The sequence below is a fragment of the Vipera berus genome (genome assembly GCF_964194415.1).
Source record: "Vipera berus genome assembly, chromosome: 12".
Lineage (NCBI taxonomy): Eukaryota > Metazoa > Chordata > Lepidosauria > Squamata > Viperidae > Vipera > Vipera berus.
Window position 1 is genome coordinate 17,233,880 of NC_138215.1, and position 27,981 is coordinate 17,261,860.

Consider the following 27,981-nt stretch of genomic DNA (forward strand, 5'->3'; position numbering starts at 1 on the left):
TTGGATTGCTGTCTTCTCCGACTAGTTACTTTCAAGTGTTTACTTGTTAGAGAACTGAATACAGGTAGTCCCTGACTTACAACGATTCATTTAGTGACCATTCAAAATTATAACGGCACTTATGACCATTTTTCACACGACTCTTGCAGCATCCCTACAGCCACATGAACAAAATTTGGATGCTTGGCAACTGACAGTTGCAGTGTCCTGGGGTCGTGTGATTCCCCTTTTATGACCTTTTGCAAGCTAAATCAATGGGGAAGCCAGATTCACTTAACAGCCAGGCAACTAACTTAACAACTGCAATGATTCACTTAACAAGTGTGGCGAGAAAGGTCGTAAAATGGGGCAAAACTCACTTAACAAATGTCTCGCTTAGCAACAGACATTTGGGGGCTCAATTGTGATCGTAAATCGAGGACTACCTGCAGTGTTATTTTTTGCATTCTGCAAACACAAGAACACTGTAGAAGTTTTATTGCCAAAGAAAGAACAAGCAGTGTCCAGTTCTGTGTAAAAATCTCAGGGATACAAGAAATAGACACGCTGTTTGAGAACGTCTTGGCAACAACACTACAGCCTTAAGGCTGTGTTGCCAAACATCTGAGATTAAAATGAAGATCATGGATCCAAGGGAGCTTTTTCCCCCAAGGTGAATGAGGGCAGGAGAGGCTACCCAGCTTCATAGGTGGTCCTGAGTAATCTTGGATGCAGGCTTTTCAATAAGAAACAGGCAAGAACAAGGATGTCAGGAATCCTTTTTATGTCGAATAACAGAATGCTGAAAACCCATTCAAATCCTCTCTCTCTCTCTCTCTCTCTCTCTCTCTCTCTCTCTCTCTCTCTCTCTCTCTCTCTCTCTCTCTCTCTCCTCTCTCTCTCTCTCTCTCTCTCCCTCCCTCCCTCTCTCTCTCTCTCTCTCTCTCTCTCTCTCTCCTCTCATACCATTCTTTTGATGTTCTTTCTCATGCGTTTCGCCAAGCCTTCAAAATCGTTCCCCGAAGCTTCCAACATCATGAGTAGCTGTCTCTGCTCTTGAGCTTCAAATTCTGGAAAGATGATTCTGAGAATGACTAAAAATGTCCTATCCTTACTGGCTGCAAGTTTGGGAGCTTAAAAAAAGCTCTTGCCTCCAGCCACAGCAGAAGAAAGCAACATAATTAATCTACACCATCCCTGTACGTGAAGCGTATCTGTCCAACGGCATGGGGGGAAAAAGCTACAATATTAAGTCACCTTAATAGCTGAAGTGATAGCATATTTTATTTGAGGTAACACCTGCCGTAAACATTCAAGCAGAGCAATACAAAAAGATCCAGTTCTTCAGATAACGATGGTGGGAGAAAAAAACAACCTAATGTATTTGTTTCATACATTTATAAGACTGCAAAACTCAGGTAATGAGTTTCTCAGTTGCGGGCAATGAGAATAACCATTAATAATATATAGCATTAAAAAACAGTCTCCTCCTCCCCCCACTCTACTCTCTTCTAGCACTGATGATGTTACCTAGTTGGGTCATGCAACGCCTGCAAGAAAACCACCAAGCTCAGAGAGCACCTCCTCCTCCTCTCTGCAAACCCCACTCCCTTCTAGCACTGACGATATTACCCAGTTGGGTAATGAAACGCCTGCAAGAAAACCACCAAGGTCAGAGAGCACCAAGGACCCCACAATCCTCATCATCCCTCCTTTTTCCACAAACCCCACTCCCTTCTAGCACTGATGATATTACCTAGTTGGGTCATGTAATGCCTGCCAGAAAACCACCAAGCTCAGAGAGCACCAAGGACCCCACAGTTCAACCCTGACCGACAAGGATTCTCCTTCAATGATTGTGCCTGTGGCACTTGTTCAAAGAAAGTGCAACCGTGTGCCAGCTCAAAGCCTTGACACCTGTTCTCCTCCTTTGGTGGCACACCTGTGCCAATCCCACCAGAGGGCCTGTGAGCCAGCAGGCGAAACGGGCTGCATTCTGGTCAGAGGGAGGCCGGCTGGCACTTTCTTGTGCCACCCACCGTGCGTGCACAGATCCCGGTGTATGGCTGGCTCCTTCGGCAGCAGACCTCTCCGAAGCACCATTTGCTGACAGGGAACAATCATGTGACACCCCCCCGCACCCCCACCCCAGCTCACGAGTTGCACCGAGCATGGGCACAACCATCTGGGCCGCCAAGCTGGTGCTTGTGGAGAACAACAAAGAAAGCTGCAGCTGGTGGAAGGCAAGCCTTTTGTTTCCGTCAACGCAGACAGGGCAGCTTGGAGGTTTTCGTGACCCACTTTCTCCTGCAGGGAAGGCTGATCCCACAGTCTCCGTCTGGCGCTCAGCATCTCCTGCCTGGTTTCCCTGGAGCATTCCCTCGCAGAGGTCCCCCCATCAGGGTGGCAAATGCTGTGAGTAGGGTGGAAAACGGATAGTGTGAGAGAGCAGGCTCATGGATCAGTCTGGAAGAAGAGTTGCTGGGGGGTGTGTGGGGGGGAAATGGCCTCCAACCCATACATACCAGTAGCAACTCTTTCCCACAACCATCGCCTCTGTTTTGCTTGTTAAAGGTTGCCTGGGGAGAAGGGAGCCAAGGTCTGGTCTTGTGAATCTCGGTCTGGTCTTGTGAATCTCGCACAAAGGATGGGGGTCGATTTCGTTCATGCATATTCATGCATACATCATGTACAGCTTCTTGGGGTTTTAGGAAAGGACGGGGGTGGCCTCTGGTTCTTGCGTGTAATAATAAGAGGATTGGGTCCTGCCAGATAGTGACACTCCAGGGATTTGGTAGGCGTGTTAGACGCATCGCAATTCTTCCTGATCAGCCGCTAAGGAAGAAACCAGGGCTTTTGAAGAACAGCCCAGAAGGTGACATCTGATCATAAGCAGCCCTTAAGAGGGCTTTTAAATCCAGATCCTTTCCCTACAACTGGGGTGTGTGTGAAGGGCTGTGCTGGAAGGAAGGAGTGTCACATCAGGGTTTTGCTGATTTCCAATATATTAACTGAAAGCGACTGGTCCGCCCACATAGGAGGAGAAGAGCATCTACCTGAGGGTTGCTGAAGCAGGATATCAGGAGAAAGAAGTGATTTGGTTGGACTATTAAATTATGACATTCTTATGGCCGAGGAAGGAAAGAGAGCTTTGGACATTTCCTGCATCATATGCCAACATGTTTGGATTTTATGACAAGGGAAAGAAAAGTCTGTTGTTCTAAACCAGGGGCAGTGCCAGGCTGAGGAATTCTGGGAGTTGAAGTCCACAAGTCATAAAAGGGCCAAGTTTGAAGATCCCTGTTCTAAACTGAGCCATAAAATGCATTGGTTTTGGTTTAATCCACTTTCTCAAACTTGCCAACTGCAAGATCTGTGGACTTCAATTCCCAGAATTCTCCAGCCAGCACGCTGGCTAGGGAATTCTATGAAATGAAGTTCCTATGTCTTAAAATTGCCAAGTTTGAGAAACACTGGTTTAATCCATTTTCGAACATCGTGCTTCAGATTTTCTTTCCGCTTTTGACTGTGTCCATTTTACTTTTTTTTTTTAATATATATTACCCTTGCTCTAAAAATGGATGCAAGAAAAATTATAAATCTAAAAGATAAAAATAAATGGAAAAACAGTTTGGACATTATGGAAGAAAGAGTCATACACAACCCAAGTCAGTTGATATGGGAAAAAGAGTCGAATGAACCAGAAATATCCTGCAAAACCCTTTAATAGCAACTGATTTCTCTGCATTTTCAAATGTGTACCCATACTGTAACACTTTTCTTTTGCTAGCCTACTGAGGTTGTTCCCACAAGGAACCTTTCGGAGTCTAGGAAAACAAGAACCAATATGTGGCCTCCCTTTTCTGAAAAAAAGTGTAACAACAGCAGCAAAGCCATTTAATAGTGTGAAACTTGCTTTGCGGGGGAAAAAAGGAAGAAATAGAAATAAATGGATAGAAATATATGTGTAGACGTAAATATACATAGCTCCCTCCTCTCTCTCTCTGTCTTTCTAGCTTCTGTATCTGTGTATCTTATGGCTACTCTGTGTACTTAGAAGATAAATCTTTTCTCTCTCTGTCTAGCTCCATCTCTATCCTATTGTCTTTCTATCATCTATCTTCTATTTAATCCACCCTATCATTTATCTTCTAATTTGTCTCTCTCTCTTATCTATCTATCTATCTATCTATCTATCTATCTATCTATCTATCTATCTATCTATCTATCTATCTATCTATCTATCTATCATTTGCGGCATGCATGCATGCATGCACCTATCTGTTGCATCTATGCATTCATATCTGTCTATCTGTCCATCCATCCATCTATCCATCGTTTGTTGCATCCATCCTTTATAACAAGAAAGCCCAAGATTAATCCTGAAAGGCCAACTCAGGAAAAGGAACGAATTCACGGCAAGGCAGCTTCTCCCAGCTCCAGATGAGATGGGACTACAGCTCCCATGCGCCCCGACAGAAAGCCACCCAACCCTCCTGGGTTTCCCCTTCTCTCTCTCTCTCTCTCTTTTTTTTTCCCCCTCAGGAGGCGGAGTTTCCCCAGACCAATGAGGAGGCGCTGACGTCACCGCCGCCGCGCCGCCGCTGCTTCCTCGCGGACGGAGCCTTGGTTGCCGGGGCGACGGAGGAATCGGCCGCCCGGCCTGACCCCGAGGCCTCCTCTCCCCGCGCCCGGCCCGGATGCCCGTGTGGCAGCTCGCAGGCTGGCGGCTGGTGGCATGGAGGGGCGAGGCCCGGCCCTGAGCGGAAAGCAGCGCCTCTGAACCCGCCAGGCAAATGGTGAGCGGCGGAAGAGGGCTGGCGGGGGCGGAGGGGAAGGGGCGGCGCCGAGGCCTCGGGGGCCCGCTCTGTCCTCTCCCCCCCCCAGCTGGGCCCTGGGGAGGCGGCTGCGGCCGGCGTGGGAGGAGGAGAGGCGCCCCTCTGGAAGGGGCTGCAGGACCCCGAGGCTCCGCTAGGGGGCCGGGGCTGGTCTCTCTTTGCTGCCCTCTAGTGCCCTTCGCCAGCATTGCAGCCCAGGTTTGATAGCCCTCTCTGGGGGTTGCGCCTTGCCCTGGCGTTATTTTCCCAGGCTGCTTCTGTTTGGGAGGCAGCAGCAGCAGCAGTGCTGACTGGCACCCCCGTCGCAGACCCTCTGTGGCAGCCAGAGTCTCAGGAGGTGGTTTTCTGCCACCATCCTGGGTTCAAACCCAACCAAAAGTTTGTGTGTATGTGTGTGTGTGTGTGTGTATGGGGGGGGAGGCATCCCTGCAAAAGGATGTCCTTTGTGTTCCCGGAGGGTGGAACTTAAAGGAAGAAGCCTTTGAATGGCCCCCTCCAGGGATGGCATCTTGGAATTGTTATTATTATGGTTAATCTTCTGTTCGATTCACAGTCTGGATTGGTAAAAAATGAGGTTTTTTTATCATCATCATCATCATCATCATTATTGATTTAATCTTCAATTCAGTTCACAGTCTGGGGCTGGTAAAAACTTAACAGCTCAAGGACCTAAGAGCTGTTAAGGTTGCATCTGAATACATTATTATTTTTGTTGTTGTTGTTGATCTAATCTTCAATTCACAGTCTGGGCCTATAAACACTTAACAGTTCAAGTCCTAACCAAGGACCTAAGAGTTGTTAAGGTAGCATCTGAGTATATAGGCAGTTCCGAGTAAATTGTTTTTTTGGTTTTTTTTTGCAAAGTCAGGATATTCGGGTCTAATTTAAAGTTCAAAATTTCCACCACCTAGGCAGCCCTTTGAGTATTGTTCCAAGGGTCCCTATTACTATTGATACAACCATTGATTTCCTCCTCTATGGTCACTCAAATTTGAAATGTGCAAATCATGATAGTTTCTTTTTTTCCCCTAGCTCTTTCCCTCCAATTCATACAGCACCTGGTATTACAATATCAATGAACCAGACTTTTTTTTTCCTTTTTCATGATAGTGATGTCAGGCATGTGGGCCAAATGTCTTGTCTGTTTGGATCTGAAAGTGCTACAAGATTATTATTGTTATCATCATCATCATCATCATCATTATTTGTGTAAGTGTATGCGTGTATAAATTATACATTTTATAAATCAAATATTTATTATAATTTTATTTATAAATTAATATATAAATAAAATTATATATTTATACACATGTGTGTGTGTGTGTGTGAGATAGCTCATGACATAGTGGTTAATGATGGCGATTCCTCGTTAACTATTGGTTTGTAACCAGAAGAAGGATCTCTCATTGAGGAATATGAAATTTCTGATTCCACAGATGGAAGAACAAGCAGGGATGGGGAAATATGCCGATTTATATATACATGCAGATTTAAGATAGTTTAACAGGTCGCCGAGTTCATTGCTGAGGATTAACTTTTTTTTTGTAGTTGTTGAAAAACCTAAACCCCAAATATGAAGCACTTCTGTGACTCAGGATATGCAATATTAGCTGGGGTGAACATGTCGATTTTCCAGCTGTCAATCTAGGTACCTTTCTTGTCTTTTAGGACATCAAAGGCCAGTACTGGACTGATGATGATTCGGATGGAGAAAATGAGACCGAGGAATTTTTATATGGAGTACAGGTCAGGCCCTTGTGACCTCTGAAAGGTCAAGATGATGAGTTATGGTGACTTACTTAAGGTGGGAGCGAGGTTTCCTAGAAACCTTGGGACAGCATAAAACCACTCTCGCTCAAATCAAATAACAATCATTCTTTATCCTACCTTGATTATTGGATCCCCAACACGGAGCCTTCTTTTTCAAATGCCGGCCCTCTCTGACTTGGAATAACTAGAAATAATGTTAAATCATGTTACAGTGAAATCTAGCCATGAATCCTGATTAAATGTCTAAGGCCTTGGCATCTCACTGTCTTGGCTTTTGTCAGCTTATGCTAAACCACGATGCCTTTAGACCAGCTTCTGGCTTAGCCCTCTGTGTGAGCGAAGCATTGCGGCTCATCCGCCAAACTACGCCTAACGTCATGTACGAAGCTGCCAGTGTTTCTGGATAGAACTCCGTAACGGTTTCCTGTGTCGTTTTGCAGGGAACCTGTGCCGCAGACCTGTATCGACACCCTCAACTGGATGTGGACATTGAAGCCGTGAAAGAACTCTACAGTGAGAATTCTGTATCTGTCCGGTAAGCCCTGCCCTGCAGACCGGCCACTGCCCTTTCAAGCAAGGCAAGAAAAACAAGAATTTGCTTTGAGGTCGGAGCGTTGGTGAACATGCATGTGCTGGTTAATGCAAAAAGCTAAGTTTAAATACAGGCATGGGAGATATAGTTCCTTGGAGAAGCAATAAAATCTCTCTCAGGTGATTTGCAGGACAGTGTTCTCTCTCTCTCTCTCTCTCTCTCTCTCTCTCTCTCTCTCTGTGTGTGTGTGTGTGTGTGTGTGTGTTTGTGAGCTGCTTGTGCCCGGAGGACAAGTTGCTTCTTTTGTTGCCTTCTGAAGCAGAAGCAGCAATTATTAGATAGCAGCAGCAGAAATTTTAAGGTCAGAGAAATAAACCAGGGAGGATTTCTAGTGAAGCGTATCAAAGCCTGGGGGGGTGGGGGTGGGAGGAGGGCAGCTAAGTTGCAGAGCTGGAAAGAAGCAGAAACCATCCTGAAAGGAGTAGCTTTGTGCAGAAGGCCTGGGTGGGTGGAGTCAAGCCTTCTTTTTTCCCCTTTCCCTTGCCTTCCCTCTTTCCCTTCCCTTCCCTTTCCCCCTTCCATTTCCTTTTCCCTCCCCTTCTTCCCTTGCCTTCCTTTCCCTTTTTCCCCCCTTCCCTTTTGCCTCCCCTCCCCTCCCATATTTTTTTACGGCAGTTACAAGAACAGTGATAATTTTACCACTTAAACCTGTGGTTACAGTCTAACTCTCTCCTCTCTCTAATCTTTCCCGTCTAATCATTTAAGCCATAAGTCACAACCTGGGAGAAACTTTTGTGGGTTAGCCAGGTTCTCCTCCGGCCTCTGCCCCACAGCATCCTCGTCTCACGGGCCTTTTCCTAACCTCCCCTTTCCCCCCCCCCCTCTGTAGGGAATATGGGACCATCGACGATGTGGACATCGACCTGCATATCAACATCGGCTTCCTAGATGTAAGTCGCAGGGCGTGCGAGCGCATTTCTTGTGCCGAAGGGATGGAGGTTGGCAAAGGGCTGACAAGTTGCCATTTTTCTTCTTCGCCGATTTCTTGCCGCCCCTGCCTGGTATTCTGTAGTCATGAGGGCAGAATAACATACTTGCTATTCCCTGTGCAAGCCTGAAGCAAGGTGGACTAAAATAGTTGCCGAAATCAGAAGTGGACATTATTTTTTTTTGGGGGGGGCGGTTATGTAGAAAGTACTCTGTGGAGCCCTTGGTGCTTTCTGAGCTTGGCTTTTTTTTTCTCTTGCAGACACCCCCCTCCCTCCTTTTTAGCACTGATGATGTTCCCTAGTTGGGTAATGAAACGTCTGCAAGAAAACAGCCAGGCTCAGGGAGGTCCAAAGCCCTCATAATCCTCCTCCTCCTCCAAAACCCCCACTCCCTTCTAACACTGATGAGATTACCTAGTTGGGTAGTGAGACATCCACAAGAAAACAGCCAAGCTGAGAGAACACCGAGGTCTCCACAGTTCAACCCTGAGCTGCAGACCTTCTCTTCCGTTGGCATGTCGCCTTTCCGGTGGCTTCTCAGAGGCCCCGAGTTAGCACTGCTGAAACTTGCCAGTTTTTGCCCAGAGAAACACCTAGTGTGTTTAGTCTGGAATTGCTCTGTCTCTCATCAAAACAAACAGATGAGGAAAGAACTTCCCCCCCCCCACCTCCCTCCCAAGTTTATTGTTTCTCGTTGTAGGAGGAGGTTGCCACAGCCTGGAAGGTCCTACGGACCGAGCCCATCGTTCTCCGACTGCGGTTCTCCCTTTCCCAGTATCTGGATGGCCCCGGTGAGTGACATGCCTCTTGAGGAGACACGTAAGGAGCGCTCGAGATTCTCAGCCTTTTTTGCTTGTTGACCTTTTGGTCGAGACGAGGGGTCCTATCTCATCTTAGCAGTTCATTACCTGACGTGCCCTTTGTTTGAGGAATGCATGTCCGACCCTTAAGTTGCCATTGCGGACAGCCCTTCGCTTAAAACCATTGGTTTAGTAACTGTTTGAAGTTACAACGGCAGTGAAAACAATCCTGGGGCCATGTGATCCCCTTTCTTCGCCCCCCTTCTGACCCACCAAGTCGAACGGAGGAAGCCAAGACTCACTTAAGAGCCGTGTTAACTCATTTAACAACTGCAGTGATTCACTTAACAACCGTGTCAAATGAGGCCCTTAACAACTGGCTCAGTTAGCAGTGGAAAAATGTTGGGCACAATTGTGGTTGTGCGTCAAGGACCAGCTGTGGACATAATGTTATTTATACGGTTTGTTTTCTGAGCTGAAATGCTGTTGGCCAGCTGACAGTGAGATGGGTGAATGAGGGAATAAATAAATGATAAACCTTTGTTTTGTATAGCTTTTTCTCTGTCACATTTCATCAGCTTCTTTACAGAGTTGGCTCCTGCTGACACACAACGCTGAATTTTTGATTGCTGGCTCCTTGGTATAAGAAACCCCTGAAGGGTCCTCTTATGCTAAGTCAGGGGTTGATAATGTGTGTGTGTGTGTATGTGTGTGTGTGTGTCAGCCTCTCATTTGTGAGCCTTGGGATGGTAATACACTTTGGGGTGCGTGCGGGGGGGGGGGGACTGGTGGTGTAAGTTCTACTCCTTTTCATTTCCTAGCAGTAGGGAAAGAGAACTCTGCTAATCTGTCAAGGTATTGATTTAATAGCTAAACAGTTTATATAATGATGCAACATAAGGTGGATGATGCAATGATAGGAATGACTCAGCAGGGTCTGTGTCCCTTTAAGAGCCTGAGTATAAAAGGGAGGGCTTTGCTGGAGTGTCTTTTTCTCGTCCGTTTCCTGCTGTAACGTGTTGGAGTTTGCTGTATTACCACATGTATGTCTTATCGTTCCTGGTGTATGATATTGTAGATAGTGTAAGATAAACCACCATTTAATATAGACCACTGTTTGCTGTATTTACTCCTGGGTTATCTCAGCGCAATAAGACTGTGCACGCTCTGACATAATCTCTCTACTGGAACAAAGGGAACTCTTCTGACCCACAGACCCTGATCAGATGATCCTGATCAAGATGGTCTCTTTTAGTTGCTCTTATGAGAGAGAGAGAGAGAAAAACTCCCCCATCCTTATCAAATGGCTTTTCTTTTACTACAGGGGTCTTCAAACTTGGCCCTTTTATGACTTGTGGACTTCAACTCCCAGAATTCCTCAGCTAGTGTGCCTGGCTGAGGAATTCTGGGAGTTGAAGTCCACAAGTCATAAAAGGGCCAAGTTTGAAGACCCCTGTTTTACTACATACCAGGAAACAGTTGTGTGTTTGAAAGTGAGGAGTGGGGGGGGGTTTGAGGGATATGGTGGTCTCTCCCCTTCCACATGTGACTTTGATCAGGGTTAGGTGGATTTCACACTAGACTCCTGGCTCACTGCTCACCCTTTACTCTGGCTTTGTTCTCCAGAACCGTCCATCGAGGTTTTCCAACCATCCAACAAGGAAGGGTTTGGACTGGGCCTGCAGCTGAAGAAGTGAGTCTGGTGTTGGTTCTTTTAATCCTGGGCCCTGAGACAGAGCCACCCGTTCCTAAGGCCTCCGACTGCAGGACAGAGGGATTATTTTTTGCAAGGCAAAACAAGCCCTTCTCCTGCCTTGAAATGCCTAAGTCAGGGGTAGGCAAACCTCAGCCCTTTTACGACTCGTGGACTTCAACTCCCAGAATTCCTGAGCCAGCCATGCTGAGGGGAAAGGGAAAGGTTTCCAAGCTGAGCCATGCTGGCTGAGGAATTCTGGGAGTTGAAGTCCACGAGTCAGGTAGGGGGCCATAGTTCCCCCATGCTGGCTGAGGAATTCTGGGAGTTGAAGTCCACAAGTCATGAAGGGGCCATAGTTCCCCCATGCTGGCTCAGGAATTCTGGGAGTTGAAGTCCAGGAGTCATGAAGGGGCCATAGCTCCCCCATGCTGGCTCAGGAATTCTGGGAGTTGAAGTCCACGAGTCATAAAAGAGCCAAGGTTGCCCACCCCTGGCCTAAGTGCACAAAAGGTAAAAAGCCAAGGACATTCCTATGCCACCTATCCCTGAAGTAGTTTGTCACACCCTGTCGGAACGAGCGTTCTTTCCAAAAATTAGCCAGCAGCTTCATCGCTAGTCATCCTAAGTTTATTTGTCTAGTGATGAAACTGATTTATTTTCGAAAAGAGGCACAATTCAGACAGGATCAGGGTGTGGCAAACTACAGGGGTAAGTGGCACAGGAATGTCCTTGGCTTTTTGTCCTTTGTGTACTTGGCAGTCTTTTCTCTCTGTCCTTCCTTCCTTTTTCTCATTCACCCGTTCAGATCAGGCGGGGGGAAAGCCCCAAAGAGTACGCCTTGTGGTGTTCTCTCCTGTCTAGTTCGATCAGTCCTTGTTGATCATCTTCACAGGATCCTGGGCATGTTCACATCCCAGCAATGGAAACACCTCAGCAACGACTTCCTCAAGTCCCAGCAGGAAAAGCGGCACAGCTGGTTCAAAGCCAGCGGCACAATCAAAAAATTCCGTGCCGGTCTCAGCATCTTTTCACCCATTCCCAAGTAGGGTTGCTGTCTTCTCATCTCTCTTGTTACGAGGGTGGTGGAGGTGGTTGGAAGCCTCCATTGGACATGGAAGGCGGTTGGGCTGCTCTTTATGGTCCTCTTTTCCTAAGAGAGACACGGAAGTAGTTGGGAAGTCTCCACTTGGACGTGGAAACGGAGGGAAGCCCAATCCCACATGTTGGCCCTTAGCTATGAAACTCAGCCCTTACCCAGTCAAGGTTCTCACGATTCTCCTTTTTCATCCCCAAACTGGAGATCCCTCAATTGACGCACATCTCCTTGGCACACGCAGGTCTCCCAGTTTCCCCGTCATCCAAGACTCGATGCTCAAGGGCAAACTTGGCGTCCCAGAGCTACGGGTCAACCGCCTCATGAACCGCTCTATCTCCTGCACGATGAAGAATTCTAAGGTGGAAGTTTTTGGCTACCCTCCCAGCACCCAGGCAGGTGTCGTCCCATTCAACATCCTGGTGGGTTTCCCTCTCTGCCCTTGTCCCTTCGGGCTGGTTGGGAGAGTTCATCTTTGGGTTGTGCCTCCCTCCTCGGAGAAATTAGAATCGAAAGAGACGATCAGCGGACTCCTGGCGTTAAGTGCCTTGGGTTGCAGGCGGGGGAAAGAACAGATCTGGAGGCCTCTCTCTACTCCAGGGGTCTTCACCCTCGGCCCTTTTATGACTTGTGGACTTCAACTCCCAGAATTCCTCAGCTAGGCACGCTGGCTGGGGAATTCTGGGAGTTGAAGTCCACAAGTCATAAAAGGGCCACGTTTGAAGACCACCTGCTCTACTCCAATTACCCATTCAGGAAACCTCCTGCAATCTCAAAATAGCACCTTCAGCAGAATGTTGAGGTTCCACTGCCTCGTTACTTGATTGGGAGCTGAGAATTATTATTATTATTTTATTATTTAAAAAAAGAATTGGTTAAGAGCAAAATTTAAAAAGCCCGTCGCTCACTTTCTGAAAAGATTCATTACTTGGAATCTAGAAAAAGATTCCGTCCAGTAATTTCTACGACTGTAGTTCTATTAAAAGTTTTATTTGGATTTTTGTTCTGCAGTTCCCCAGAGACTTTTTAGTCTCTCTTAGTTACCAAGTGCAGCTGAGGGGGGAAAAAACCCTTTCGCTGGAATCCGGCTGGAAATTGCCTGTCTGTTTTTCACTCTGCCTAGAGAATCGGATAGCATCCCTGTTTCCATTTTCATATCCCCAATATGTAGGAAGCCAGGTTGGGTTGGCTGTCTTGAGGAAAGCAAAGCAAACGTCCTGGATCAGTGGGAGGGGGGGAACCTGGGCTCTTTTATGACTTGTGCACTTCAGCTCCCAGAACCAGCCATGCTGGCTCAGGAACTCTGGGAGTTGAAGTCCACAAGTCATAAAAGAGCCAAGGTTGAGAGCTGTCAGGGCCCCTTTCCCACCTAATCTATGGCTGGGACACCTTCCCATCACGGGCTCCGTAAAGCGTTTTAACTGGGAGAAAGATTTTTGGTTGTAAAATTGGTTCCTTGGCACTAAGCTGCCCAGTCATATATGTCAACAGTGCGCTTCCCGTCAGAGCTAAAGGGTATTTTTTTTAGGGTCTTAGTTTGACAGACGATATCTAAAACTTTGCAAAACATATCTTGGACACATCCCCTCGGAGTGCTCCTTACTACAAGCTGAAGGAATGACTTTCCTTCTTCACCCTGTGGGGATAAACAAGCAGTTTTCCTTGGCCCTTTTGCAGTGATAGGCAGCCAGTTGCCCTCCCGAGGTGCCAGCTTCAGCCTGGACGCTCCACTTTTTGCGGATTATGGGAATGGCAGCCTCCACTTAGAGAGAGGGCCACCGGTTCCCCTACCTAGAAAGAGAGTGACCTCACATAGGCTGCTAAGTTCTCGGCTGACATTCCCAGTTCCTTCACGAGGAGATTTTCTGGGGTGACCAGGGGTCTGAGGTGTGGAAGAAGGGGCCGTCTGGACGATGAGTGCGCAGGTGCCAAGTCAGGTCGTGCTGTCTTTCCTTGTGTTTTTGTCCATAGGTTGGTGGCCACTGCAAAAACATCCCCACCTTGGAATATGGTTTTCTCGTCCAGGTAAATATCCGTGCATCCTCCTTTGCTTTCGTATATATATATTCTACTTCATTCAGTATTATATCCCACGCCTGTCACGTCCCCTTGCTGATCCCTTGTTTCTGAGATGAGGTTGGCTTGAGTGGCCTGGCAAGGCTTTTCCAGGCCTGCTTTGAGACCCACTGATGGAAAAGGCTGAGGATTTTGACTCTGGATCTTCTCAAAGCTGAGGCTGCACTAGGACTAGGGGAGTTAGTTTTTCTGACTTCCCTGTGGCCGGCCCCTCTCTCTCTCTCTCTCTCTCTCTCTCTCTCTCTCTCTCTCTCTCTCTCTCTCTCTCTCTCTCTCTCTCTCTCTCTCTCTCTCTCTCTCTTTGTCTCTCTGATTCTCTCTTTCTTTTTGTCTCTCTCTCTCTCTGTCTCTCTGTCTCTTTATCTCTCTCTCTGATTCTGTCTCTTTCTCTTCGTCTCTGTCTCTGTTTTTCTCTCTCTGTCTCTCTCTCTCTTTGTCTCTCTCTGCATCTCTCTCTCTCTGTGTCTCTGTTTTTGTCTCTCTTTCTCTTTGTCTCTCTGTCTGTTTCTCTCTGTCTCTGCATCGCTCTCTGTCTCTCTGTCTCTCTGCATCTCTCTCTTTTTGTCTCTCTGTCTATCTCTGTTTCTCTCTCTCTCTCTCTCTCTCTGTCTCTCTCAGATTATGAAATATGCAGAGCAGAGGATTCCTACTTTGAACGAGTACTGCGTGGTGTGTGACGAGCAGCACGTCTTCCAGAATGGGTCCATGCTGAAGGTACCGCACCTCGTCAAGCGCCGATTTCTCTGCGGAGTCCTTGGTGCCTCCTGCGCTTGCTTGTTGCTCGTAGACGTTTCATTACCTGACTAAGTTATATCATCAGTGCTAGTGGGGTGTCGGGTTTCCTCCCTGTTTATACACCGCAGGTAGCTCCGCTCTTGTTAGCGGGCTGTGTGCACTTGCTCTTGATTTCACTGGTTCCACTTCCTCCTGTCAGCATAAATGGCTGGGAAGGGACCAAGCGGAATATTTCCTGCACCCTTATGGAAAGGTTGAGTTCAGGGGTCACTGGGGCTCTTTTGCCAGATCTTTGCTGGCCTCGTTTAAGCAGAGAACTGAAGAGCTGGAAACATTCCCAGGTTAACGGAGCAGGAAGTGGTAAGCCAGGTGAGGCAGAACACAGGTAGTCCTCAGCTCACCAGCATCGATTTAGTGACCGTTCAGAGTTACCACGGCAGAGAAAAAAAGGAACTTAACGACCGTTTTTCACATGACCCTTGTGGCATCCCCTCCCCCGTGGTCACGTGATCAGAATTCGGATCTTGGCAATTGGTTCAGATATGTGACGGTTGCCATCCCCTTTTGTGACCTCTCTGACAAGCAAAGTCAATGGGGAAGCGGGAGGCACTTAACAACCGTGTTCAAGAAAGGTCGTAAAATGGGGCAAAAGCCGCTTAACGTCTCGCTAAGCAACAGACATTTTGGGCTCAATGCTGGCTGTAACACGAGGACTAACTAGCTGGTTTAGCAGACAGCAGCGTTCTCCTCAAAAGGGTGAAACCAGCAACGCGTCTCAGGCTTTTCTACCTGCGTGTGACAACCTCATATTTGTATGTACAACGTGGTCCTGCCTGGTTGTCGTGTTACACTACGAGCATGTTGACTTTCCCACGCGCTCTTTATTTCCTCTGCCAGAGAGAAGGCCATCCCTTTGTGAATGGAGGAAAACGTGGCCTTAAGGGAGGATCCATGAGGGCTGTCAATGGCTTTGGCGTCCTTTCTCACTCGTGGTGTGGCTTTTGTTTTTAGCCAGCTGTGTGCACACGAGAGCTCTGTGTCTTCTCTTTCTACACCTTGGGTGTGATGTCCGGTGCTGCGGAAGAGGTGGCCACAGGAGCAGAGGTACGAAGAGTTGGGGTTCCAAACTGGAAGGGGAGCATATGCAGCAAGGGTCTTCAAACTTGGCCCTTTTATGACTTGTGGACTTCAACTCCCAGAATTCCTCAGCCAAGCACGCTGGCTGAGGAATTCTGGGAGTTGAAGTCCACAAGTCATAAAAGGGCCAAGTTTGAAGACCCCCTGATATGCGGTATAAAGGGGTTAGGCCTCTGGCCGAAGGTCTGACTTAAACTCTGGGCTAATTCTTGCGTTATCCGTGAAGTGTGAGTGTGGGGGCCACTTTTAGAAGAGGGACTCTTTTATTGGTGTTTATCCCAACTTGGTGCCCTCAAATCCCAGTAGACCTCATCTCTAACGAAGCCCTCACTCAACTCATTCGGAAGGCTTCAGGTTGGAGAGGCACGCGCTCTTCACCCACCCAAAGGTTTGACAGCACCTCTGACAGTTTGGCTTTGAATACGGCCTCCCCAAATATGCATGTGCTGTGTGGAACAGGAAGAGGAGTGAAAGGGAGGGTGAAAAAAGTCACTCCTGGTGATTCTGATACATATTCATTTCCACACTGGTGTCTCTGAATCTTTCTGCATAACTTGCTAATCAAGATGGAAATGAAATATCAAATTCGCCCCCCCCCGAAATGAAATATTAGATTTCCTTCCTTCCTTCCTTCCTTCCTTCCTTCCTTCCTTCCTTCCTTCCTTCCTTCCTTCCTTCCTTCCTTCCCCACCCATCTCAAGAAATCAAATGGCTCTGGGCAGCTCACAATCTGGGCTGTCAGTTGGAAGTGTCAGAGTAGGAGAGATGTTATCGTGGAGATGAGCCTGTCCCAGTCTTTCTTCCGTGTCTACTTTCCTTCAGGTAGTCGATCTGCTGGTGGCCATGTGCCGGGCGGCTTTGGAATCCCCACGCAAGAGCATCATCTTTGAGCCTTACCCATCTGTTGTGGATCCCAGTGACCCCAAGACCCTTGCCTTCAACCCCAAGGTTGGTGCCGTTCTTCAGCACAAAGCGTTCTTATCTGCGATGGGATTTGTAATGGCCAATAACATTCACCCTAGGAATCCACATTATAGAAGCCGACCTTACAGAAAACCACTACCTGTCATTTTGTTGTTCAGCTGGAGCGACGTTTCTTAATCTTGGCAGCTTTAAGACGGGTGGACTTCAACTCCCAGAATTCCCCACCCATGCTGGCTGGGGAATTCTAAAAGTCCACGTATCTTACAGCTGTCAAGGATGAGAAGCTTTGAGCTGGGGTTCGGACACCAGCCGAGGGCCCCTGGTCAGCCACAAGAACTTCGTAGTCTATCATCAATTCAACCAGTAGAACCAGAAGGACACGAGAGTGGCTTATTTGTATTTTTGATCCGTATCTCCTCTTTCATTGACCTATAGAAAAAGAATTATGAGAGGCTGCAGAAGGCCCTGGACAGCGTCATGTCAATCCGTGAAATGACTCAAGTAGGCATTTGCACTTTTACGTCTGGGTCAGATGAAGCCCATCTCTCGTCAGGAGAGAGCTCTGATCTTGATGGAATGCATAGAAGCGGTGTGAACTAGAGCACGTGAACCCCTGTGTGTGTGGATGTAGCTTTGTACGTACGCATCCCTCGGTAGAGTTGTGAAATCAGTAGGTTGGCCCATTCAGAGTGACGGTAGGAAGCGTGGCCATCGTTCTGAAGTGGCTGCCTTCTCTTTTCAGGGTTCTTACCTGGAGATCAAGAAGCAAATGGACAAGTTGGATCCTTTGGCCCATCCCCTCCTCCAGTGGTAAGTTAGCAGATAATAACTATGCCGCAGAGGCTGCTGGGAAGCCAAGTAAGAGTAAGGCGTGAGGTGGGGGTTGGGAGAGAAAGTGGAATCACCCCTGCGGTGGTTGCAGTCCTTCAGCACATCCCTATGGAAACATATCCCACTGGGCGAGGGGCGGGCAACGGGGGGCCTCTTTACCACCCGCCCTGGCTCAGGAATTCTGGGAGTTGGAAGCCCACAGGTTGCAAAGGGGCTTAGTGGCCCACCCCTGCACTAGACCTTGGTTTGATTTCAGGATCTTGAGTTTCGAACGGGGGCCACATGGGGCTGGTTGCCCTAATCTCCGCTCTGAACCTCGGTCTCCCTCCCTTCTCAAAGGATCTTTGAAAAATGAGCTGCTCATGGGAAGATAAATTTTCCACACTCTTGCTATCCCACCAGGCATCTTCTGCTTAAATTGCCCTAGGTCAGGGGTGGGGAAACCTTGGCTCTCTCATGACTTGTGGACTTCAACTCCCAGAATCCCTGGCTGCTCCTCCCGTAGCCTAGGTGGAGGTTCTCTGGGCTGTGCTCTCTGTGCCTTTTCCTTACTCTGACTTTCTCTCCGCCCTTCCCAGGATAATTTCCAGCAACAGATCTCACATCGTCAAGCTACCTCTCAGCAGGGTATGTGACCCTCCTCCCTTCTTCTGCTTGTAATCAACCCACTCAAGGTGGAGCCTGAGAGTAAAGCATCCCATAACTCGGTAGTAAACTGCAGATTGCGCACGCAGCCGGTCCCAAGTTCGTTTCCCATCTTTTCCAGTCAGAGCAGGGGGTGTCAAACCCGTCACGTGACGTGTCGCAACGTATCGTGACTTTTTCCCCCATTGCCGGAGCCGGGGTGGACGTGGTTTCGCCATGACGCATACGGCCTGTGGGCCGGCAGTTTTGACACCCCTGAGTTAGAGGATGCAGCAAACCATTTAACCTGGCAGCCATCTCACCTGGTTCCCTAACCATCCACCCCTTTTAAATGCTGCAAAGTTAGGTACCCTTAAGCCAGGGGTGTCAAACTCAATTTCATTGAGGGCCGCATCAGCATTGCGGTTGTCCTCAGGGGGCCGGGTGGGTATGGTCTGGGTGGGTGTGGCCTCCTGGGTGGGCGTGGCTAGAGCGCGTATGGCCTACTGGGTGGGCATGGCCAGCTCTACATCGTTGGCATCAAGGGTGCCTATGGGGTCCTGGGCAGGAGTGGGACAGATCTGAGGGTCTCTGGCAGGAGGAGGGTCTCTGGGCCAGGGCCAAGGCAGTGGGGGCCGTTCCCTCACTGTTTCCAGGATGGCTTTGCGGGCCGCATGAAACCACTTCGCGGGCCGGATCTGGCCCCCGGGCCTTGTGTTTGACACGTCTGCCTTAAGCTGTCATCCTGTAACCACTTCCCTAGTAGTAGCCCCCCCCCTCCCTTTTGAGTTAGCATTCCTACAACAGGCTATTTGCCAGCATCGGTGGCCTTGTGTTAATTTGAGTTTTATTGGGATTCTTCCACATGACTGGTTATTTTATTGCTGGTCCTTGCTAAGTTACGGCTTGCTTTTTTTTCCGTCCCAGGCCTGCTTGCACTGCTGTTTTTAAACAAGAGTCAAAAGTTGCCTTCAAGTTGAGGGTCCTGGGTTATGAGCCAGAATAATTTACCGTTTTTCTAAAATGCTGATTAAAAATTTGTTTTTTTTTAAAAAAAACAAAACACCAGGATTAGGAAAAGGCAAGGCTGTTAAATCAGAACTGGAGCTTGTCGGCAAAAACTACCTTGCATGATGGTCCTTCTTCTCTCTCTCTCTCTCTCTCTCTCTCTCTCTCTCTCTCTCTCTCTCTCTCTCTCTCTCTCTCTCTCTCTCTCTTTCTGCTGTTCTGCCCCTCTTTCCCCCCACCCCCTTCTCCTTTTCACGTGGGTCGGTTTCCCTTGGTAGCAGCTGAAATTTATGCACACCTCACACCAGTTTCTCCTGCTGAGCAGTCCTCCTGCGAAGGAGGCTCGCTTCCGGACAGCCAAGAAACTCTACGGCAGCACCTTTGCCTTCCAGTAAGTCTCCAGGCTTCGTTTCCCAGTCCCTCCCAGTTCCCCCTCCCAGTTCCAGCCAGGATGAGAAGCTCAGGTGTTGCTTCCTGACTTTTCACCTGCTGCTTCTCAATGACTAATGGGGCCTTAAAAAAAAAACAAAACAGCTCAGTCTTCCTTGCTGGAGACACGTCTTGATTGTTCTCCTAAGCTTGGACTCCCTCCAAGCCTAGCGGTGCTTCCCTTCTGGTCCTCGATGTGGACTCTGTGGTGTCCTTCTGTGGTGCGGATGACCCCTGGGGACCCTCTTCCTGGCCTTTGATACAGACAGAAAGCGTTGGGGGGGGGGAAGCCTGGGAAAACTCTGGGGGTGATTTGGGGTGCTTTATCAAGAGATTGTTCAGGCTTTTTTTCCTCTTATTTTCTTTTTCATTCTCTGTGTGTGTTTTTTTGGGGGGGGGGTTCTTTGCTTTGGATGCAAAGCGCTCCGGGAAGCAGTGTTTTTTTTGCGAGCAATTTCTGCAGATTTCACTTAGCCTGGAGGGTGGCGGTTTGCCTGCCGGGAGATCTTGCATCGATGCACGCATGCTGACGTGATTGATTCTCCGTGGCGGCAGAAAAAGGGCTCCCGAGTGATGCGTTTCTCTCTTCCTCCTTCCTCCCCCCCCCCCTTTGCAGTGGCTCTCACATTGAGAATTGGCATTCCATCCTGCGCAATGGGCTGGTCAATGCATCCTACACCAAATTGCAGGTAAGGGACTGTGGTGTGCTCCTGCCGTTCTCGGCCGGACGGATGGAATCAACGGGAGGGTGTGGGCTTCCTGGGCTAACAAACCCTCCTTCCCCCCCCCACTTCTTCAGATGATAATCATGGCTAGCCAGCTGACTTGTCCTGCTTCATTTGGCTACAGGCAGCTCTGGATGTCTGTCCCCCCCAATCTGCCCCCCCTTCCTCCCCCCGTGACACTCCTGGCCACTCCCAAGACCCTCTCGGAGCAACCGTTTGGACCCTGAGCTCTCCCGCCCAGCCACTGTTCATCCAGTCCTTCCCCAGTCCCTTGGCAGAGCGTAAGGGCTCAATGTGCTGGACTGCAGCAGCTTCCCTCCCCTCGGTGCCATCGTAATAGCATTGTGTGGCTCAGTGCAACAGGGCCTTGTGCCAGTCTTGGAGGCCAGCGTGACTTAGCAAACCGAGCGTGGATTAACCGCAGCGCATCCCTAACGACGTGTCTTGGAGGAAATGCTTTGCACTTCACATTGCCTTTCGGTCGTGCTCACTGAAATGAACACATCCGCATACCTGCTGCAGGCACTCAAACAAACCCCACTCTTCCGTACAAGTGTGCTGTGGCCTTAAAAGTCTGGTTTTGTTTCTGCTTACCCTTCCTTCTGAGGAGTTCCAGAGGACACGTTCTTCCTGCCTTAAAAAATAGTTAAAATCATAATTAAAAAAACAACCCAAAACTTCAAATAGTTCTCCGCAACAACTAGCCCTCCTCTTTAAGCCACAGAATCAGCTCTGTGGCCGAGGGAGAATTTCTTCTGATTGTGAGTGAATAGCTGCAGCAGACTTTTTTTTTTTGTGGGGGAGTGTTCAACAAAGGAGACCAGGAAAGACCAGGTAATTCTGGGGCAATCAAAGAACAGACTCTCGGCCAGACTATTTTAAAAAGTGACAGAACAAAGAAGGGACTACTAGGGGAAGGTGGCCGTTTCAGCGTCCTCTCTTTAATTAGCTGCGTATTACTGAGACGTGGGGGTGCGGTGGTTAGAATGCAGTACTGCAGGCTACTTCTGCAGGCTGCCTGCGGTTTGGCAGTTTGATTCTCACCGGCTCAAGGTCGACTCAGCCTTCCATCCTTCCGAGGTCAGTAAAACGAGGACCCAGATTGTTGGGGGCAAGAGGCTGACTCTGTAAACCGCTTAGAGAGGGCCGTAAAGCACTGTGAAGCGGTATATAAGTCTAAGTGCTATTGCTATTAAGAGCGGTGGTGGCAGAGCCGTTAGAATGCAGCATTGCAGGCTGACTCTGCCCACTGCCAAGAGTTCGATCCTGACCGGCTCAGGGTTAACTCAGCCTTCCCTCCTTCCGAGGTGGGTAAAATGAGGACCCAGGTTGTTGGGGGCAGACTCTGTAAACCGCTTAGAGAGGGCCATAAAGCACTGCGGAGCGGTGTATATATATATAAGTCCAAGTCAGCGGTTCCCAACTTTTTCTATACCCCACACCCTTTAGAATGCTTCTGATATATTTTCATACCCCTTACAAAAAGTTCAAAACGAATTTTGCAATATATATACTATAGTTCTAAACCCACGTTTTCGCACCCCCTGGAATATCGTCTCGCACCCCCGGTTGGAAACCCCTGGTCTAAGTGCTGTGGCTAAGTACTATATTGTGCTGCATGCCGAGCCACCCACCCTCAAAGGCTTTAACTCTTCCTTTTCAGTGCATATTTCCCCCCCCCCACCCGCAGAAAACCCCTGTCTTAATTTGAAGAGCTGAATGCACAGGGCCGGCCCTATCATCCAGCAGATCGAAATCGCAACCTTGCCGGGTATATGCTGAGAGTTTGCAGCAGCCTCAGAGGAGAGCCCCCTCCCGGCGTGACCCCCCCCCCCCCGTGCTGTCTCCAGTCGGGGTGAGATAGGATGCACCATCTCCCGTTGCCTGCAGGGAAGGCCCACTCAGTTGCAGCCCGCTTCTCTTAGATAAGGTCACCTGGGGTCCCGTTGGGTGTTCCTTTTGGGGGGAAGACCCAGCCTCCGATCAGCGATTGACTACTGTATAGAATGGAGCTCCTTACTCACAGGAGGGGACTCTGCAGCCAGAGGAACAGGCTGGAGAAACGCCAACGTTTCCAGATAATCCCAGAGGGACACACCGCAGTTTTTCAGGGTCCAGACTGTCCTGTGTCCTAGCCCCTAGCCCCGTGGTGGTGAACCTATGGCACGCGTGCCGCAGGTGGCACGCAGAGCCCTCTCTGTGGGCACACGCGCCGTCACCCCAGTCCTTGGCCTTTCAGCTGGGTTTTATAAAACCTTTTCGCTTTAGGCCTCCACCGCCGTGTGCAAAAAAAAAAAAAGTTCAATCGATCAATTTCAACTTCTCGCAGGGGAAAAAAAAGATCTCGCAAAGTTGGAATTGATTGATTGAACTTTTTAGTCCCACCCAGTCTGCCGTTACCACGGCAGCCACGCCCACCCAATGGGCCACGCCCACCCAATGGGCCACGCCCACCCGGCACCCGACGATACATAAGTGGGTTTTGGGTTGCAGTTTGGGCCCTCGGTCTCTAGAAGGTTCACCATCACTGCCCTAGCCTGTTTTGTTTTCGTTTCGTTTTTTTTTTTTTGCTTTGTTTTTTCTGGCTCACATTGGTGTTTTTCTGCAAGCTGCATGGAGCAGCCTATGGCAAAGGCATCTATCTGAGCCCCATCTCCAGTATTTCCTTTGGATATTCAGGTAAGCGGCTCTCTCGTCGTCCCTCCATCTGTCAGTGCACCTCGTGTCCTGCACATGCGCTTGCCTCGCGTCCAAGAGCCGCTCTCACCCCCCCTCCCTCCCTCCCCCCTCGTGTTCTTCATCCACATGCTCCGGGTGGGGAAGGGAGCCATTCACGCCACGCATCTGGGTTGATTCTTTGGTGGACATCTTGCGCGGGGGGCGGCAGCCAGACCTAACCTTGGCCCTATGTTTTTTTTTTTCCCTTGAGGCTAGACAGTCACTTGTCTGAGATGGTAGGGTTAGTGTTATGTCACCATGAACTCGGAGAGGAAAATGGACATCGCCAACAAACTCGGAGTGCTTGGGTATGGTTAGGAGGGCACTTACCTTTCTAGGCTGCCCTACCTATGTTTCCTGGTAAAATACATGGGAAAATCCCATTGGAGGAAAATTCCACTTAGGGTTAGGTCCCCATGAACTCATACAGCAAAATGGACATCGCCAACAAACTTGGAGTGCTTGGGTTTGGTTAGGAGGGCACTGACTTTTCTAGGCTGCCCTATCTATGTTTCCTGGTAAAATACATGGGAAATCCCATTGGAGGAAAATTCCACTTAGGTTCTCCTGCTTGAGCAGGGGGCTGGACTAGAAGACCTCCAAGGTCCCTTACAGCTCTATTCTATTCATCCTTCTTCCGAAATATCTCCCTGCCCTTGAGAATGATTCCCCTCTGTTGTGTCCTGAGAAGGTTGTGTGCCTGTGGAGTAGGTTGCCAACTTGAGGCCATTGGAATGGGTGGGCTCTGCCATCCATCGCAATGGATTGTCGTGATGGTTGGGAGATGGGTGTGCCTCGGGGGAAGGTTTGTTTTAAGACTGAGAATTTCCCAAGCAAGCCGTGCACACAAATCCAGACAAATGTGATCCCTGTTCAATATGGCAGCTGCATCATGCACTTGTGGCCTGTCTTTATAGGCATATGTAATGATGATGATGATGATGATGATGATGATGATGATGATGGCAAGCAAGGGTAGTACCAATAGTAATAGGTGCCCTGGGTGCAATCCCAAAACAACTGGAGCACCACTTGAACACCATCATCAGCATTGACAAATTCGCCATTAGTCAATTGCAAAAGGCGACCTTACTGGGAACTGCTTCCATCCTGCGACGAAATCTGTAATACCATCAAACGTCCACATCTGCCTAACCCAGTTCCTTTGTAGAGACTCAATAGGTAGACAAAGATGCCAAATCCAGTCTGAACATCTGGCTGACTGCGATGATCAATAATAATAATAATAATAATAATAATAATAATAATAATAATAATAATAATAATAATAATAATAATAATAGAGTTGGAAGGGACCTTGGAGGTCATCTAGTCCAACCCCCTGCTCAGGCAGGAAACCCTATACCATTTCAGATAAATGGCTGTCCAGTCTCTTCTTAAAAACCTCCAGTGTTGGAGCATTCACCACTTCTGGAGGCAAGGAGTTCCAGTGATTAATTATTTCTATGGGCCTCCAAGGACACAGAGCTATTTTTCAAGGAAGGCATGGTTGGCCTTTGACACTCCCAGACTTTCTGCTTCCTACTGTTTGCACTCGGCTGCCTGCCAGGAGTGTCTCCAGCCTCCTTAGGTTGATGTCCTACAGATAGGTTGGGCCCCAGCTCTAATTCTCTCCAACCAAGAGAAACTCATTTGGGATGTAGCTAATCAAACAGAACAGGAGGGAAAGCTGGGGTTGACTTTGTGCTGCTTTGTTTTATCATCTGATTGATTGATTGATTGATTGATTGATTGATTGATTGATTTAAAACTAAACTAAGGATAAATACGATAACCTCCTCTTTCATCCAATCAGTTGGCTGGCTCTTTAAGCAGATGGATCAAAATTCAAAAACACAGAACGTGACAGTGTCACAATGTCCTTTTTAAATTTATTATTATTGTTGTTGTTTTTAAACACGCCCTTCGTCCTCCAAAGAATGGAGATCTACAGATAGATGCATCCCATTTTTTGTGGGGGGGTGTTCACTGCAAATCATATCAGGTGGTTCTGGAGTGAGAAGGTGAGGGGAAACCATCCGAAAGAGTCTCTTACGGTTCAAGGGGTTGCGGGTGGCAACATGTTATGCTAGATTAGTTTTAACCTTTTTTTTTGTGGCTGAATGTGTTAACGTGTGCTCAGCTTGTTGATTAGTTTAAGGTTCAGTGCATTATGCAAAGCCTGAACATGAGTTAATTCAGTAACCAGGCTAAATATACTTTATGAACACAGACTTTAAGCTTTATTCCCGAGTATAAAGGAATAAAGAAGGCAGTTGGGTACCAACCACACACCACATGAATGTTTAGACCTGGCCTTACAAATCAGTGGAGAATGTGAGATGAGCCTGTTTCTTTTGGGATGACCATTTATTAAATTCTGCTTAATAGTTGGAGGAGGAGGAGGAGGCAGTGTGAGATCGACGTTCGGGTTGAATTGTACTGTTAGAATTGAGTTGGTCATATCAGACAAAACAAGTGAACAATCAACAACAGCTCGATTAAGGAACTGCCAAGCCACTCCCATCAATACTGACAGGGCTAGCCACTAGTGCAGGGGTCTTCAAACTTGGCCCTTTTATGACCTGTGGACTTCAACTCCCAGAATTCCTCAGCCTGGCTGAGGAATTCTGGGAGTTGAAGTCCACAAGTCTTAAAAGGGCCAAGTCTGAAGACCCCAGCACTAGTATATAAAGTGAGAGCAATCCCCACATCCTACTAGCACTGATGGTGTTGCGTAGCTGGGTGATGAAATGTCTTCAAGAAAGCCACAGAGCTCAAGAGAGCAGCAAGGACCCCCTCATTTTAACCCTGAGCTGCCAATGTCTTCTTCTATCAGTACCCATTGGGAAGCCAGCAACCTGTTGGGCTGCAACCAGTCTCTCTGTTCTGAAAATGCCTTTGGAGTCTTTGTGGGATACAGAATATAATATCCTTGAGGGTGGTGTTTAGCTTTGCAGCGTGTTAGCTTCGAGCTCATTTTATTTTAATTAAAGGATTAAAAGAGGGAGAGAGAGAGAGAGAGAGAAATAGTTTGGCAGGCAGTGAGGAATCTGTCCTAAACCCACGAGTTAGTTCAAGGGTGCTTGGGTCACGACTGTCGATCTGTAGGATCTCTTTTGATCATGCTTCCTGTTTGCATTATTCCGCCCTCCACAAACCTTTGCATCCGTGACTAAGAGCACCACTCGCTTGTGGGCTAGGAGATCAACCACTCCTGGTCTCCCCCATGGCTGCTGCTTCTTACCCTCTTTCTTGTCCCCGCAGGGATGGGGAAAGGGCAGCACCGAATGCCCTCCAAGGATGAGCTGGTGCAGAGATACAACCGGATGAACACAATTCCCCAGGTAACGGTGTGCGTGCGTAGTGGTTATGCAGCTCTTTGGATCTGCCGTGGACCTGCCCCATTGGGTTTCATAAGCAGATGTAGGAGATGACTGCGCTGAGCCCAAAGGAGGGGTCAAGTGCGCCGTCAGTCTTGAGTCCCTTCGAGTCCAGCCCACCTTGATTTCCATTGATTCTTTATCTACCACCAATTTGCTTTGACCGTTAGTAGCTCAGATTCTTGTAGAGAGCTTAAGCTTGCAGTAAATCTTTTTATAACTATTTGAACTGCCTGCATTTCCCACGCTTGCCAGGGAAAGGAGGGATCTGTCTTCATTGCCCACTTTTTAGGGAGAGCACCTGTGGGGGCTTAGGAACAGAAGCCAAGGAGGGCAGGGATGGGGAAATTTGTGGAGAAGGCCGAGCAAGAGGGGGTGATTCTGGATCTCCGCTTTCCTCTCAGACACGATCCATCCAGTCCAGATTCCTACAGAGTCGCAATCTGAACTGTATCGCACTTTGTGAAGGTGAGTGGAAAGTGAGCATTCAGCTGACCTGTCCGGTTCACTCCCGTGAGATTGTATTCCATCACGCCTATCCACTTCAGCGCCAAGGTCAACCGACTTCCTGGTTTGTGCCAAGGCTAATTGATAGATTATTCACAGAAGGAAAGAGGTGGAAACACCTTGTCTATGGAGATTCTCCGTCCTCCAGGTCATGGTTGTCCCAAAGGTGCTTTTTCAAAAGGCCACTGGACTTGGCTTGGGGTTTTTTTCCCTTGAAAACATTTCGCTTCTCATCCGAGAAGCTTTTTCATATCTTTTCAGGGGAAAAGTCAAAATTTTTGGGGGAAAAAGCACCTTTGGGACATCCTGCAGGCTTTGCAGGCCCAGTTACTCCTGCAGCCCATGTCAACATTGGCCAAGCTGGTACCCTGGAACCACCCAATCTGGCTGTCTGGCACAATGGGGGGCAGACTGGCGCAAACCGTGCCATTTGCTCACTGCTCCGTTGTTGACCCCCTCCTTCCTTCGCAGTGATCACATCAAAGGATCTCCAGAAGCATGGCAACATCTGGGTTTGTCCTGTGTCTGATCACGTCTGCACCCGCTTTTTCTTTGTGTGAGTATGCTCGGTCTCCCGAACAAGTTGGGAGGAGAGGCTGTTCTCTCTGTGGGACGGCTCGGGAGCCGGGTCTGCAGCTCGATGGCAAGGAGGGGGCACCAAAGAGAGCACTTCTTCACGCCGGTCTCACCCTTCCCGCCAGGTACGAAGATGGCCAAGTCGGAGACGCCAACATCAATACTCAGGACCCTAAAATTCAGAAGGAGATCATGCGTGTAATTGGCACTCAGGTCTATACAAACTGAGGGGGTGGAGGAGCCCCTCCCTTCAGACTGGGCTGGCGCTGCCCCTGGGGCAGGAAAGGGACCGTTGTTGGAGACCATACATGGACTCTGCCCGGCTGAAGACAGACCCACCGGAGGGAGTGACCACTGTCAACGTCTGGACCGCGGATGCCAGGGTCGGGGGTGGGGACATCTCCGGAGGGGGCACAGCAGCTCCACCCCGCCCATCCGTAGAGTTGAGTGGGTGGACTGGGACCAATTCCTGTGAACGGTTGGAATGGTTGAGTTTGCATGCCCACGTTTTCGATGACGGCATTTTTAACCGTGAAAATGAGCAAAAACAAAAACAACCCCCCCCCCCCACACACAATGAAACAGAGAACCCCAGAGAGAGAACGTGTGCG

The 27,981-nt window shown here is 48.7% G+C and overlaps 1 protein-coding gene across 5 annotated transcripts; it reads left to right on the forward strand.

Annotated features, from left to right (window-relative positions):
• The first annotated feature begins 4,581 nt into the window (after nucleotides 1–4,581).
• On the forward strand, nucleotides 4,582–27,927 carry PARP6 (poly(ADP-ribose) polymerase family member 6). 5 transcript variants are annotated; one of them, XM_081337350.1, is made up of 22 exons: nucleotides 4,582–4,778; nucleotides 6,486–6,563; nucleotides 7,028–7,122; nucleotides 8,009–8,069; nucleotides 8,809–8,899; nucleotides 10,535–10,601; nucleotides 11,497–11,646; nucleotides 11,942–12,119; nucleotides 13,669–13,722; nucleotides 14,392–14,487; nucleotides 15,520–15,612; nucleotides 16,468–16,593; nucleotides 17,005–17,070; nucleotides 17,312–17,379; nucleotides 17,979–18,027; nucleotides 19,311–19,423; nucleotides 20,078–20,150; nucleotides 22,796–22,865; nucleotides 26,172–26,251; nucleotides 26,692–26,755; nucleotides 27,266–27,350; nucleotides 27,496–27,927. In XM_081337350.1, the coding sequence occupies exons 1-22, from the start codon at nucleotides 4,776–4,778 to the stop codon at nucleotides 27,596–27,598; spliced, it is 1,863 nt and encodes a 620-aa protein (XP_081193476.1). In that variant the 5' UTR covers nucleotides 4,582–4,775; the 3' UTR covers nucleotides 27,599–27,927. The 5 variants fall into 5 exon arrangements, 1 of the variants encoding a protein (XP_081193476.1); XR_014027678.1 differs by lacking the exons at nucleotides 22,796–22,865; nucleotides 27,496–27,927 and having other exon boundaries at nucleotides 27,266–27,339; XR_014027679.1 differs by lacking the exons at nucleotides 22,796–22,865; nucleotides 27,496–27,927 and having other exon boundaries at nucleotides 19,314–19,423; nucleotides 27,266–27,339.
• The last annotated feature ends 54 nt before the right edge of the window (nucleotides 27,928–27,981 follow it).

Bases quoted from the DNA above. Each gene is read 5' to 3' on its own strand.
- PARP6 (XM_081337350.1), top strand. The intron at 6,564-7,027 runs GTCAGGCCCTTG...GTCGTTTTGCAG, and splicing joins AATTTTTATATGGAGTACAG to GGAACCTGTGCCGCAGACCT. The intron at 15,613-16,467 runs GTACGAAGAGTT...ACTTTCCTTCAG, and splicing joins AGGTGGCCACAGGAGCAGAG to GTAGTCGATCTGCTGGTGGC.